At 42.3% G+C, this 16088-nt stretch overlaps 1 protein-coding gene and 2 long non-coding RNA genes across 5 annotated transcripts in view; 2 read left to right on the top strand and 1 right to left on the bottom strand.

Moving 5' to 3' along the window:
- The window catches only part of LOC130368678 (nuclear receptor ROR-alpha), a 442969-nt gene that overhangs the window by 214728 nt on the left and 212153 nt on the right, over nt 1-16088 (bottom strand). Inside the window, exon 1 of one of the 2 annotated variants that reach the window (XM_056572694.1) lies at nt 1117-1156. The exons of the other annotated variant lie outside the window; for it this stretch is intronic. Coding sequence (XP_056428669.1) covers nt 1117-1141 — 25 coding nt within the window. The 5' untranslated portion in view covers nt 1142-1156. Of the gene's footprint in view, nt 1-1116; nt 1157-16088 lie in introns of those variants that run through there. 2 annotated transcript variants of the gene reach the window in all.
- The window catches only part of LOC130368683 (uncharacterized), a 75352-nt gene continuing 60635 nt past the window's right edge, over nt 1372-16088 (top strand). The window contains exon 1 of the long non-coding RNA XR_008892535.1: nt 1372-1503. This is a non-coding gene — a long non-coding RNA (uncharacterized LOC130368683). The remainder of the gene's footprint in view (nt 1504-16088) is intronic.
- LOC130368681 (uncharacterized) overlaps nt 5918-16088 on the top strand; it is a 43332-nt gene continuing 33161 nt past the window's right edge. Inside the window, exon 1 of one of the 2 annotated variants that reach the window (XR_008892532.1) lies at nt 5918-5987. This is a non-coding gene — a long non-coding RNA (uncharacterized LOC130368681). Of the gene's footprint in view, nt 5988-11292; nt 11436-16088 lie in introns of those variants that run through there. The other variant, XR_008892533.1, reaches the window with a different exon arrangement.

Raw genomic sequence — 16088 nt, 5'->3', positions numbered from 1 at the left:
AGGTAATGTCTTTGCCATGATTAAGAGCTTAGGCTCGAAACACGTCGGCGTTATCTCAGCATTTTAGAGTGACACGAGTGTCGAGTGTAGAGTGTCGCTTCCTTTTTGGCCGGATTACCGGATTTTAAATGCACAATTAAATGCTAAGTTTTAATTTTATTTTTGTTTTGCCTGGGAGCTGGAACCTTCTACCATTGCCAGTGTTACATGTTTACAAGGGAGAATGGTTTCCTGAATCCCTGCCTCCAGATCATATACAAAGTGCCTGTACATTACACGTGGTGAGCTCACCTGCCTAGTTCTAGTCTCTCCTAGGACTCTATCCCAGTCCTAATCCTAGTCTCTCCTAGGACTGTATCCACCTTTTCCAGCCCACCGGAGCACCTGAAAGCTGAACTAATTTATGCAGGAAAAGTCAGCAACTGCCGAGCTGCGAGGTTCGTGACCAATCGAATCACTGAGCTTCACTCATCTCTACTATGCAGCTGTATAAGGCCAATAGTCATTGGGGCTCACTGCTACCTTGAAAGGGAAATAATTGTGATTCCGGTTGCATTGCATGTAGGGGACTAAACTCTGAATTACTAGAGGATCCCAATTCACCAGAGGAATTGATTTATTTGTGGGTGGTTTTCCAGAAAGGGATTTGCTATGTGATGAGTCTATAAAATGCCTTTCCATAGGGTCCGTCCAGTGTGAGTGACAACTAGAGAACAAAATACTGTAGAGACTGCTGATTTTCTAGGAAGATATTTAAAGCTTTTCCCAAAATTTCTTTGCCAAGGGAAACAAAAAGTTGCCCAGAAAGAGTTGCTAATAAGGGTGCGGTGCACATAATGTAGTAATGCAGTAAAATAAAGAGTTTATATCCCCCAGCATCTATCCGGTGAACCCCCTTTCTGTCTCTATCCCAAATGACTGCACCCGTTCATAAGCCATAAGTTTCTTTCACACAGAACTCCTGGTGGATGCTCCCATTATCACGTGCCTCCTTTAGCTTCAGCGAGGCATTCCCAAAGTGTAAATACTCCTCCCTGCCCTTCTCCCCTTACAGCTCCTCCCTATCAATACCCGGAACAATATTGGCATTAAAGAAATGAATAAATATTTTCATACCCAGAATCCTGTGTGCCCAGAACATTGTGTCAGCTTCATTCCTGGAATTCACATGCAGCGCAGCGATTACATAATGTTGTCTGCTTTTATGGAACTGAGAAAGGATCAGTTCAGTTCATACCAACCTTTCCCTCTCCCCTTCTGCTCCCTTGTGTCTCTTTTAAACGTACTACACAACTGGGTCACTAGAACAGTGCGAGTGGGGGGGGGGGGGGGGGGATCACACATGAAAGAAGCCGAGTAATTAACCCATACTGGCTAATGGTGTAAAATGACTTCCATAGACTTTAACTAAAGAAGCTTTATATGTGGAGTGCATGCTGTGTTATGACAATCTGGACCCATAGAATACATACATGCTGCATGCATTAATTGGCCGGATTGCAGGTATGTTGTATGTATATTTATAACTTGCCCCAGGCATTGTTTTGGGCATGTAAAGTTAAGAATTTGGCAGTTATGTAACTTATCAGATGTGCCCACATATATAGGTCACTCAACAAACTTGCTGGAGCGGTCTGTCATGACTGCTTGGGGTAATTCCTGTCTCATATAAAATCAGATCCAACCACTAAAGTCAGGTGATCTGTTATTAGGCAATGGCTTTTGCTTACGAGTCGTTGTCAGTCTGGATGGGGACCTATGTTTGTAGTCTATTGTGACACACCTGAAACTTTGGCAACTTCCTGTGACAGCTGTGCCTTTTCCATGCCAAACTCATTCAACCAGATGTGCCAGCTATGGACATTACCACAGTATAACGCTGCTGTTGGAGGAAACAACTATTTCCACCTACTATACAGAATATCATGAGAATACTTATGATAAGCACAGGTGTTAAAATGCAAAGCATGGAAACTGCTAGCTGCAAACCAAGTGTTTTAACACCAAGTGTTATAATGAAAAAAAAATCCCAGCCAAGAAAAGCTTTAAAAGGTATAAAACAGTGTTATTCCAAAATGCAATGTGTGAAGCCACCTTAAAAGAACAATTCTAGAACTCTGCATTGTGCATAGTAATGTCCGTTCATAGAAAGGAATAATGAATGCACTCACCCGTTCTGATACCTTGCTAGAACTTTATTCTAAAAAGCAGTAAACGTACAGCGGGTAGGATCAATGGGCAACCTTGCGGCAACAGACTGTTTCCTGCGCCCAGGCGCAGAAAACAGTCTGTTGCCGAGAGGTTGCTCCTTGATCCTACAGCGGGTACATTTAGAATAAAGTTCTTCTAGCAAGTTATCAGAACGTGTATGTAAGGAACAGAAGGGTGAACTTGCACTGAGAGCTTTTGTTTGGTCTTGTTGCCTTGGTTATGCCTCTCTGCTGGGACTGGTCAGCTGACCTTGATTGAAAACCTGGTCTGGACCTATTTAAGTTGGCAGTCTACTCCCAGTCTTTGCCTGCTAAAGGGTTCTGTTTGTCTCCTAGCTAGCTTGATTCTGTATCTGTGATATCTGACATTTAGAATCTTTGGCTCCGTTCTCTGACTCTTCTCTCTGATATTAGCAATCTTGTACTTTGACATATCCTGGCTTTTGACGTGGATCGTGGACATTGACTCATTGTGTGAGTGTGTTAGATTTGTTTTGTTAGTTTGTCTGTTCTCTACTGTCCCTTGACCTGAGTCTGAATTATTGTATTTTATTATTTTGACCTTTTACGTCCCTCACTTATTACGAACCTGTCGTTTAGGGCAGGTACGTAAGTAGGCAAGGACAGGGGAGTGGGCGAGAATAGTGTGCACTCCTTCCCTGCCCAGACGTGACAGGGTGAGTGCATTCATTATTTCTTTCTATGAACTGCCATTTCTATAGGGACTTTGTCTGCTGAATAGCACCCCCGTTGTATGACCATCCACATGTGCCTCTGCCTCTCCAGCCAGTTGGATACATAGCTGACTGTGTGGTGCCGAACTTCCCCTTCACTGTGTGACTTTGTGCATAGTAATGTCCTGTTGTTAATTTATTGAGGATTTACTGAGCAGTTTTCCATAGAATATATAAGTATTACATACACTGTTGTTTCACCCTATACATGTACTGTCCAATAAGGGGCTTTCTGTTTTTGTTTTGGACAGATATAGAGTGAAGCAACAGTGTATGTAGGACCCTTTGCGGGGCTGTGCACCCTGGCGAGTTCAGTGCAAGACACAGCAAACTTATAATAGTATGGTATCAATTTGTTTGTGCAGCCTTCCAGGGGGCAACTTTGCACCCCATCCTGCCATGAAACAATGTCTATAGTGGAGAATAAAAAAACCAGGATACAAGGTGCAGCACACTGGACGCAACCATTAATGGAATATGTATCTTGAGATCACTACAATCTTTAATTGAAGAACACTATGGACAAGATTTATCAAACTGTGTAAGAGAAAAAGAGTGATTTTCCCACAGCAGCCAATCAGATCTCAACTTTAACTTTACCACAGCCTGTTAGCTGAGCTGTGATTGGTCGCTGTGGAAAAATCACTCCACTTTTTCTCTCACACAGTTTGATAAATCGTGGCCTATTTACAGAATGCCTCTTCGTCAGATGTGGCAGTGGTAATCTTGCTTAATATTACCACATGTGAAGGAGAGGTGTTAATGCCTTTAAATGATTTATGCATAGGGTCTTCTTCCCATAAAGATTACTGTGGTCTCGTTGATGGTCATTTTTATTGTGCCATGCCTAGTCCAGATATCAGGAATGATGACAGGTTTTCTAACAACTTGTGAAGACATATAAATAGGATACAAGATGCAAAGATGGAGATGCAAACCCCTTAAAAGGGTATTCTGCCAAAAACCATCTTATCCTATATTCAAAGGATGAAGGATAAGATGTCTGATCGCGGGGGTCTCGCCGCTGGGGACCCCCGCGATCTACGGTGCAGCACCTTAGTCATCTGTCTAGTAGCGAACGCCACTCCATGCCGGATGACTGTCAACTACAGCCGCCATACCCCCTCCATTCATGCATGGTAGTGCTGTACCTTTACAAGACTGGATAAAAACAAGCAATAAAACCATAGACTGACTCATTTGATAGCATAGGATGGTGATGTGAGGTTCATATCACCTACACATGAAATACCTTTGACTCATTCAGGATCAATGGATAGAACTGTTGAGCACAACTATATGTATAGCAAATAAAGCCATAAATAAAAAAATGTCATAGTAAGGTTGAAAAATAAGGCACAAGAACATCCAGTTGGACCAAGCATACTACGGACTAAATGAACCCTTGGTCTCACATTCTGGTGGGATACAGTTGTAATGGGTCATTATATTACAAATATAATTAAATATAGAATCTCTCCATCTTAATGTGTGCATTGTTAAATCTATCTATGTACTACACATCAACTATCATGACATTACTTTTCTGTGTGACTGGGGTTTGGTCACCATATTCAGACTAGGGGAACTAGGAAGTCCTCACAAATGGTGTTTATACAAAGAAGAATTTGACATGACCTCCCCATCATTATGTGTTTTAGCTTCTAATATGGGTAGTTGATCTCATCAGGATTCCTTAGGTTAGCATAAAACAGGGCCATGTAAGAGTTAAATATGTATAGCCTCTGCAGCTAGCTAAATCTCAGTGTCTGTTTTCTTCTAATTAATCACCTTATTTCTCGTCTTTGAAGAACAAGCCAGAATTACCCATATATGTGCTCTGTCAGCTATAACGTGAACTGGGAATATTCTCACTCTGATAGGCTATGAGACGCCAAGTGTGTCTCTTCTCTCCACAGCATTATGTTTACATGTACTACACCAAGTATATTGCTTCCTCCCTGCAACGTCGTTGGCATTTTGTATGGTCTTTTTAGGCCAATTTCACGTCACGGTTGTAAGGCAGGATTTAGGGATGTATTATAGCCTTTGCACTACTATTATTGCAAGTTCTGCTGTCTTGGGCTTAGGGCCACAGGGATCCTGGAGTGACTCACTATAGGTTAGGGTAGAATTACAACCAGATGAACTCAAAGAACCTGCCAATATTTAATACCACTACTGTTAGGCTGGGTTCACATATGTCCAGTGTCCGGCTTAAATCTCAATGCAACTGATGCCACAACTGAATGCTGGGCAGGGGACCGCAGCAAGATGCGTTACCCTGTCTGGTGCTGGTCTGGTGAGTCCAACCATCCGGCATCCAAATTAAGAGGCTGGATGAATGTGAACTGTCCCATTCAAATGAGTGGGATCAGTTCTAGCTTCAGTTTCCCTCTGGTGCTTTTTAACAAGCAGTGGAGGGAAAAATGACACCAGACATATGTGAACAAGCCCTAAGCACAATCTAAGGCTGTACCAGTGACACTTCACCAAAGCCTCCGGCAAGGCTGGATGAACTCGGCAGACATGAACACAGGGAAAGACAAAAGGCCACAAACAAACCCAGGAGGGTAGCAAAGTGTTCAACTAGCCATAGTCAGGAAGCAGGGGACCATGTATAGTTAAAAATAATCACATTTAGCAGGCAAGGGTCTACAGACCAATGGTCAGAAGCCAGAAGAGCATGTATAGGCAAAATCATCAGACAAAGGGGTTACCAGTTATACAGTCCACTGATCTAATGTAAGAAAAGCAAATCCACACATAGAACACAGTTTACAGAAGCCAGGAGATCACTTGAATCACAAGCACTTAGGGGGGAGATTTATCAAAAGCTGTCGAGGGGAAAAGTTGCTGAGTTGCCCATAGCAACCAATTAGATCGCTTCTTTAATTTTTCAGAGGCCTTTTCAGAAATGAAAGAAGCGATCTGATTGGTTGCTATGGGCAACTCAGCAACTTTTCCTCTAGGCAGGTTTTGATAAATCTCCCCCTTATGTATCTAAATCCCTACCTAAAGTTACCACCATGAACAAGGACAGGTAAGCCTTACAGATACAGATGTTGGGGCTGTAAAAAATTATTGTATGAAAGACATTGGCCTTGATCTGTTGCCTCTGAATTGGCATACAAAGACAAAATGCACTCCAGATATTGATATTAAAGAGAACAATACTGGAGGTTATATATACGTTCCCTGACTGTTGATTATTGGGATACCATTATGCCCTCACATACCTCTGTATATCAAATTGAAATATAACTATACAGTACATGATTCATTATAGTTATATAATGCCCATTAGACTACATAAAATGGGGTGTTTAGCCTCAGATTCTTGCCACTGGTGCTATGTCCCAAGGGTGGACTTCTGGTATCCTACAACTGGCATCCACCATGGTGGATCCTTCACCTCCTTTAGATCCATTAATTTGTTGTGCTGTCAGATGAACTCTAGCGCCATCGTGTGCGTACCTTCTTAAGGGAGGTCTTATTCCTTGTGCGTGAGGTGATGGCTCTCTAGTGGATGGACCCGAGACCTCCAACTCTTACTAAATGGAAGAAGTTAACTTTGTTATACCCTCCTTTTAACAAGTGGTGTAAAAGAATAGGAGATGCCCGGCTAAGTTTGACCGATTGTGAGGGCCCTGGTGTAACTCTATTGGTCGCCTAAACTCACCTATGCACTAATTCAGATGTTCTGTCTGTTCTTTTACTATGCACATCCTTCCCTGGGAGTACTGAGATTACAATACCTTACTGTTTCATATGTACGGATGCCATGTAGGTGGAGGAAGTGCTGATCTTTTACTTAGGATTCTTATGTTTTTTTTTGTTTCGGTTTAGTATGAACCTATGTATGTATTTACAATGATTATTTTTGTTATTTGCACTACTTTACCTGCCTTATTTCACTGGAAGTGTACCCTGTGCAGATATTTTTATTAGGTTGTAGCGTGTACTTACTTTGACCACTTTTACTCACTTTGACCACTTAAGGACTCAGGGCCCTAAGTCCGCTCCCATTCTATTATGCGGGGCCACGATGTGGCCCCACGTAATAATGGGTTTGGGACCCATGGCTAATAGTGTGTGGCTCTGATTGCGATGCCATGCGCTATTAACCCTTTAGATGCCATATTCAAAGTTGATCGCCACGTCTAAGGTGAAAGTAAACTACTCCCGGCTAGCTCAGTCGGCTGTTTGGGATCGGCTCTTCGCGGCATCCCGAACAGTTGGAACACACAAGGGGGGCCCCTACCTGCCTCCTGCGTATCCGATCGCCGAATGACTGCTCAGTGCCTGAGATCCAGGCATGAGCAGTCAAGTGGCCGAATAATTGATCAATGTTATTCTATGGGATAACAATGATCATTGTAAAAGATCAGTGTGTGCAGTGTTATAGCCCCCTATGGGGGCTATAACATTGCAAAAAAAAAGTTAATAAACATAATTTAACCCCTTCCCTAATAAAAGTTAGAATCACCCCCCTTTTCCCATAAAAAAACATGTGTAAATAAAAAAAAAAATATGTGGTATTGCCGCGTGTGGAAATGTACGAATTATAAAAATATATTGTTAATTAAACCGCACGGTCAATGGCGTATGTGCAAAAAAATTCCAAAGTCCAAAATAGCGTATTTATGGTTACACTTTATATAATGAAAAAATGAATAAAAAATTATCAAAAAGTCTGATCAATACAAAAAGGGTACCGCTAAAAACTTCAGATCATGTTGCAAAAAATGAGCCCTCATATCACCCTGTATGCGGAAAAAAAAAAAGTTATAGGGGTCAGAAGATGACAATTTTAAATGTATTGTTACGGAGCTAGATGTGGATCCTCTAACCTGTGTGGCTGATGACACGGACCGTATTGGCGAGTGGAGTCTAAGGTGCCGCTGGTCTTCACCTGAACCCAACGTAAGACAGGATGGGCTTGCTGCAGCAGGCGACACCCAGGCCACTACCCCCGACACGACTCGACCAAACAGGTAGCTGGGCAAGGCGAGGTACCAAAGGATAAGGCAGTAGCATAGTCAAACGTAGCAGAAGGGCAAGGCAGGTGGCAAAGGTGCAAAGTCAAATATCGTAGCGGGAAGGTCTGGATACACAGGTAAGGCAAACAGGCAATATGGAACACTTAATCTCAGGCTAGGGTCACTGAAGATCCGGCAGGGAAGTGTGGGAGGTGCAGGGACTTTATAGAGTAGTGCAGGTGTACAACTAATTATGGGCATACAGGCCCTTTTAATTTCAGAGCTCCGGCGTGCGCGCCCTAGGAGACAGGGACAAGCGCGCCGGAGCTGAGACACAGTGGAGGAGGCGGCAGCAGAGCGTGGTGAGTGACGGGCTGGGACTCCATGCAGGCGTGTCCCGTGATGCAAATCCCAGCACCGCCGGCAGCCGGGGACACAGGGACAATGTGCTCGCAGCCGGTGCGTGCGGCCGGAGCGCAAAGTGTGACACGTATTCATTTTCGTACATGTAGTTAGGATTTTATCGAGAAGTATGACAAATTCAAACCTATATAAGTAGGGTATCATTTTAATCGTATGGACCTACAGAATAAAGAGAAGGTGTTATTTTTACCGAAACATGTACTGCATAGAAACAGAAGCTCCCAAAAATTTCAAAATGGTGTTTTTCCTTCAATTTTTGAGGGCTTAACTACATATGGAGGCAGTGTGAGGGCTTAACTACTATATGGAGGCAGTGTGAGGGCTTAACTACTATATGGAGGCAGTGTGAGGGCTTAACTACTATATGGAGGCAGTGTGAGGGCTTAACTACTATATATAAGCATGAGGGGGCCTAAATACTATAAGAAGGCAGTGTATGTGCCTAACTAATATGTAGGGGCAATATGAGGGCCCTAACAACTATATGGGGCAGTGTGTGTGTGCCTAACTACTATATGGATGCAGTATGGAAGCCGAACTACTATATGGAGATATTTATCCACACAAAGTACTCAGCACAGCTGTACAATCAGGGTCCAACTATATTCTCAATATGTGATAGTATAGCCTGTGACTATATGGGGACCATGTGGGGGTCCTAACTACTATATGGGGCAGTATGCGGGGCCTAACTACTATATGGGGCAGTGTAGTACATATGTGAGTTTGTATAGAGGTGAGGATGGTGCCTAAAAAATTTGTCAGGCATTTTGTGTAGAGATGGCCAGGAAAAGTCTTCACGATCCTCAGGGGCCGAGGGAAAAGTAGACGGAAAGTGAACTACTCCAATTAGAGAAGAGTCACTTATGAATTACTTCATAGAAATGTATGTGATCTCCTATTTGGTCTGCAGAGCCTGGATAAAGTATTCATTTATGTAGTCACTGCATGGGGAAATATTTGTCTGTATGTAGTGGATTTTATTCAGTAGCAGTATGTTGGTATTATCCAGTCACTATGTGGTGTAATGGTAGTGGCCATGGAGTGACAGTCTAATGTGCCCCAAGTTTAGTGGTGTTATTGGTAATATTGGTCCTGGTATAAGTGACTTGGTCAGTAACAGTATAATGATAATATATATATATATATATATATATATATATATATATATATATATATAGTGATAATATTTCCTCCTTGTATATAGTACTGGTATTATTAATAATGTTGGTCTTAATATATAAGACTATATCATACTGGAATGTATTATAATGTGTAGAATATTGTCTTTCATACGTACATGTTATATACAGACATTTCAGCTCACTTCTAAGCCTTTCTCAAGCAACAAATTAAATATGTGACAACGTTTTATACACTCCACATTAGCATACATATGTATTAGGTGTGTGTTAGGTGTGTAATTGCAAATACTAAGAGATCCAATAAATTCAATCCGGATAATAAGGCAGTGTATAAAGCGCAAAAAATGCAGTCCATACTGTTAGGAATCACAGCAGGTGGACAGCAGGAGGTGGATCCTCTGGGCCTGTTTGGAATGAGACTTGAGCCGTGCCAGGGAGCGGGGTCTAAGGTGCCACTTGTTTTCACCAGAGCCCGCCGCAAAGCGGGATGGTCTTGCTGCTGCAGGTGGCACCCAGGTCACTACCCCTGTCCCGACTTGTCCACACAGGTAGCTGGGGGTGACATGGCACTGACAGTGACTGACAGAACGTGGCTGGTGGGACGTGGCAAGATTGCAGAAGGTAAGGCAGGTAACACTGGGATAGGAAGGTAGGGTAGCTAGGAACGGACACACAATAACAGGAGCACGGGGACATGGAACTTCACAATGGCATAGACTACCAAAGATCCGGCATAGGGAACAGGGAGGAGCAGATACTTATGGACAAGGGACAGGTGCAGACACTTTAATTAATTGGTACTGGCCCTTTAAGAAAAAGAGCTCCGGCGTGCGCACACCCTAGGGGGCGAAGGCATGTATGCTGGAGCTGCGGGACACCAGGAAGCAGAGACACAAGAAGGTGCGTGACGGGCTGAGACTCGCATGTGAGCGTGTCCTGCGATGCAAATCTCATCCCCGCCAGCAGCAGGGACAGGGAGCGCTCATGGCCGGAGCGCCACTGTAACACATACATAATACATGTAAAATAAAGTTACCTTGATGGTGATTTCTACTGTGCTAAACAATAAAGTGCTATCTGTGCAAAAGTGTATTCAATAAAAGACATTAATAAAAATACTATATTTAACTGGAGTAGCAGCTGATCTTGAATCTGGGGTATAACAGACTCATCAGGGGAAAGCAACTAATATCCTAAATATGTCCAGAAACACAGCATGTTCAGCATACAAACTCACATTGGTACAAGTGTTCCATGGATGCAAATGTGGTGCCCCAGTACAGGATGTTGTCCTGTTGGCTAAATGTTGCCTTAGGTGCCTATGGTGTCACTGTTCTGGGCCCACTACTCTAAGGTGTTTTTGTTTGGTTGTGATGTAATGTATTTTTCTGCTATGTTATAATCAACTGTGTTACTGTGCCCTTAAAGGGGTACTCTGGTGGAAAACTATTTTTTTTTTTAAATTAACTGGTGCCAGAAGGTTAAACAGATTTGTAAATTACCCTATTTAAAAATCTTAACCCTTCCACTACTTATCAGCTGCTGTATGCTCCACAGGAAGTTGAGTTGTTCTTTTCTGTCTGACCACAGTGCTCTCTGCTGACACCTCTGTCCGTGTCAGGAACTAGAACAAAGGAAAGCGCCTCTTGACACCATACAGGATTTCCCTACATATACACTTGCCATATGATTAGAGTCACCCATGACATCACTGCACATGTGCAAATGCTCCTTGCATTTTCCAAAAAATGTTAATATCACCTCACAATTTTTTTCTGTTTTGCAGTATATTTTATGCAAGCCCCCATATGGCTCTGAAGATGGAAATATAAACATGGCTCTTAGAAGGAGAAGAGATAAAAAAATGAAAATGCTAACATTTTAATTTCCTGGGAGGTTAAGGGGTTAAGCAGCAGTCATCCTTTGTTTGCCACAACAAAGGTATGTAACAATGTACCGTTATCTGCAACGAGACATCTTAAAAAACACAAGACCCTTAAAGGCCTTCTTCTAAAGATGAGAATAATATATGTGCTGACTTCTAAATTCCTGGAGCCCCTCATCACACAAGCGTGAGACCACAAACACCTCCCATCAGGCGCACGCGACACACCATCCCCTGCTAGGCTTGCTTCCTTTGGTTAACACACTTTGCTGTCCTATCTATACCAGTAAGCACAACTATTGCATAATATGGTAAATTTAGCAGGTTAGAGTCCCACTTACTCAGAACAAAATAGCACATTAAATACGATAACTAAATATAGTTCTAGGTATCATATCTACTTTTCTTAATATTACCATATCCTTATGTATTGTCATATTGACTACTGAACAAAACAAAGACAGTATCGTTAGGGTCATTGGCATCATCAACAACACCTTAAAAATCTTAGGACTGTGTACACTTTTGAACACGTTTTTATGTTGCTCTAATGCATCTAAAATAGTACACCTGTTCAAATAACTCACCAGCCAATCACATGGCAGCAACTCAATGCATTTAGGCATGTAGATGTGGTCAAGACAACTTGCTAAAGCTCAAACCGTGCATCAGAATGGGAAAGAAAGGAGATTTTATTGACTTTAAACGTGGAAAGGTTGTTGGTGCCAGGCTGGTCTTTTAGAAATGGCTCATCTACTGGGATTTTTACATACAACCATCTCTAGGCATTTATAGAATATCAAATGAGGGGACAACACTGGTTTGATATTACAAAAAGGCAACAGTAACTCAAATAATCACTTGTTACAACCAAGGTATGCAGAATACCATTTCTGAATGCACAACATGTCGAACCTTGAAACAGATGGGCTACAGCAGCAGAAGACCAGACCGGATTCCACTCCTGTTAGCTAAGAACAGGAAACTTAAGCTACAGTTCACGCACAACGAAATTGGACAATGGACAACTGGAAGAACGTGGCCTGGTCACTATCCTCTGCATGTCAATTGCTGTGATGACTCTGCTGTACATTTATTACAGAGTTTCCCAATTGACTTTATTAGGGAAGTCAAAATTGGCAATAAGTTTACAGGTGTGGTGGATTTAGTTGCAAATCCAAAGCAGATATGCTGCTGTTTTTTTTTATTTTTTACTTTTTTAACTTTACTTTTTTAACTCTGCATTGCCACTCACTTTCATTCAACATTCACCAGTCCGGGTGTAAGAGCACCAGGCCCAGTTAATGTACACTTACGTATATGTAGTGAGTAGCAAAGCATACAGTATTATATGCATTGTCACGTACTGTACATTTGCCAACTAGCCTGGTAAATGTGCTGTATCTCAGTATAGATCCTGCTTCACGGAAGAGTCTTTTTTACTGGTACCTGCATGGGCTTCAGGCTGGGACCCGGGCTTTGTGGCTATCACCCGGGCTTTGTGGCTATCATGCATATGTTTGCTATAGGGATTTTCTCCTGCTCTGGACAGTTCCTAAAATGGCCAGCAGAGGTCAGCAGAGAGCACTGTGGTCGTGACAGAAGAGAAATCCAAAAAGAAAAGCATTTCCTCTGTAGTACACAGCCCCTAAAAAGTACTGGAAGGATTAAGATTTTTTAATAGAAGTAATTTACAAATCTGTTTAACTTTCTGGCACCAATTGATTTAATAAAAAAAAGTTTCCACAGGAGTACCCCTTTAACACAGTGGTTCTTAAACTACGTTTCATATATCTTCATGGTTTCATAGCTGGGTTCTCTAGGCTTTTGCAGACTGATTCATGCTAATTATAGTTTTCTGCACCTGCACATAGAGTGCAGCACATTAATATAATAAGCGTCTATATTGACTGCAGGGTCAACCTTTTGGCAATTCTTGTGTGTGATAGGTTGAGCTGTTATAAAAAGCAAGGCCTAGCAATAGGTATACTATACATCAGTGGTCTCCAACCTGCGGACCTTCAGCTGTTGCAAAACTACAACTCCCAGCATGCCAGGACAGCCGTTGGCTGTCCAGGCATGCTGGGAGTTGTAGTTTTGCAACATCTGGAGGTCCGCAGGTTGGAGACCACCTCTATACATGAATGAGCTGTTTTTTTTTTTTTTGCAGTTTGACGGCCTTAATTTTGACGGGTCATAATGGGCAATAATGGGTTCCGATGGACCCCATTCTAGTCAATGATGTCCGTCGGGCACCGTTATTTTCGGAGCAAGCACTATTTTTTCTCCCGCTAGAATAACGGGCTTCACACTGCCAGAGACAGTCGGCGGTGTGAATGTAGCCTAAAACAGGAGATCTTCCATTAAAATTTACATCAGAACAACATCCTGTCTGATGATATGTACAGCACCCTGAAATAATTATAATAACGTATACAGTATATGTCTGCTTCACCCTTCTCTTTCTGTCAATTGTATAGAATAAAACATAACATAAGCACCTTACTGTATTTTTGAACCAAACATGTTTTGTGAAGATTTCTAACTATTATAATTTTTCATGGAGAGCCCTGTGGTTGAATATTGGGGGGCCCTATTAACATGAGAGGCTTTACATATGCAGCATGATGATGATGATGATGATTAGAGGGTGCAGATTAGTTAGAGATCAGCATAACAAGGATTATGCTGATCCTTGTAGACACAGAGACGGAGGGGAGCGTTATCTCTGCTAGTGAAACATTTTATGTGAACTACGTCTGGCAAAATATAAATAGCACAACAAGAAAAAGCCTCTGCAGAGGGGAAACAGAGACCTTACCAAATAGGAAAGGCACTAGTATATTTTTCTCATATGTATTAAACAGTAAACTTGAATTATGATGTCATATAAGTGGACATATTTCATTTTAAGACTATGATTTATTCCAAAGCAAGCTTTCCTGCATTGGTTAACTGTACAGTATGATTCTATATACCAGTGGTTTTTAAACTGTTGACCTCCATCTGTTGCAAAACCACAATTCCCAGCATGCCCAGACAGTCGTTGGATGTCCGGGCATGCTGGGAGTTGTAGTTTTGCAACCTCTGGAGGTCCGCAGGTTAAAGACCACTGCAGCCTTCATCATCATCCAGACCCCCGTCAGCATCCACCCCCCCCCTTTCATAATCAACGTCAATCCCTTCATCAGTGTTCTTCAACCTGCGGACCTCCAGATGTTGCAAAACTACAACTCCCAGCATGCTCGGACAGCCATCGGCTGTCCGGGCATGCTGGGAGTTGTAGTTTTGAAACCTCTGGAGGTCCGCAGGTTGAAGACCACTGCGACTTTCATCATCATCCAGACCCCCCCCCCCCCCCCTTTAGTTTTCTACTCAGCCCGGAACGACTAACCCTCCCCACCGGACGGTCCCTGCAGCATAGATGGCCTGGACCGGCTCACCCTTCCTTCCCACCGAGGGGAGGTGAGTAGAAAACTAAAGGGGGGGGGGGGGTCTGGATGATGACGAAGGCCACAGTGGTCTTCAACCTGCGGACCTCCAGAGGTTTCAAAACTACAAGTGGTAGTTTTGCAACATCTGGAGGTCTGCAGGTTGAAGACCACTGAGAAGGGATTGACAGGCAGAGAGTTCACTCGAGTATAAGCCGATGGGGAAAAATTGTGCTGAAAAACTCGGCTTATACTCGAGTATACACAGTAGTAATAGTTTGTGGTCTTTAATAGTAAGTTTACATGCCATAGATTTGCTGCAGATAATTCCTGTGGATTTGTAGTGGAATACAGTATAAGTCAAATAGATTAAAACACTAATCTTTATAGGCGGCTTTGATCTTTATAGGCGGTGTTGCTCTTTATAGGTGGTGCTACAGGAGATGTGGTCTTTGGATATAACAATAAGATCTTGTCCCAAGTGGATAGAGAGCTTCAGGAATGAGAAGCAATGAATTTTTTATGCAAGTCAGCTATACAGACCTGAATCATCAACACATTGTTAATGTCATTCCCATCACAGTCACCTTCAACTCTCCGGTGTTATAGGACAAATCTTTTCATACAACATAAGTAGCCATTGGAATTCTCCAGGGTCTATACATTTTCTATTCTTGAGGGGTATTTAATATATTAAGATATCATCTATAGTATCTACAATGTCAAAGCTAACTTTATACATTGGACACAAACTTGCTGCCAAGAAGGGTTACAAAGATATAATAGGGAATTGCATAAACAGAAATTACTCCAGATCTGTGCCTACACACAATCCTATCCTGTCTTTGAGCTCTACAGGCAGTTCATTCCACCTCATAGCTTGGTTTTTGCGCTAATATACATTGTGAGACCTTATATAGACAGGGGGTATGTCTTTTCTAATCCTGTCCAATCACCTGAATTTATCAAAGGTGACTCCGATCAAGGTGTAGAAACATCTCGGAGATGGTCAAGACAAAGGGGAGGAACCAGAGCTAAATATGAAATCGTATAGCAAAGGGTCTGAATATTTAAGTTCTCACTATTTATACTTTGTGAAAGGGTCTGAAAACTTTCCAAATGCATTATGCTTCGTTCTTACACAGAAATGCTCCTCCAGCGGTAGATCACCCTTAGGCTATGTTCACACTGCAGAATTTCTGCATGGAATTCACTTCAAAGGAATTCCTGCGGTGGGAATTCTGCAGCTGAATGTGACAGAGGAATCCCAAGTGTATT

This window comes from Hyla sarda, chromosome 4 (genome assembly GCF_029499605.1).
Source record: "Hyla sarda isolate aHylSar1 chromosome 4, aHylSar1.hap1, whole genome shotgun sequence".
NCBI lineage: Eukaryota > Metazoa > Chordata > Amphibia > Anura > Hylidae > Hyla > Hyla sarda.
Note: the sequence above shows the minus strand (reverse complement) of the source record. Positions and strands in the feature narration are given on the sequence as shown.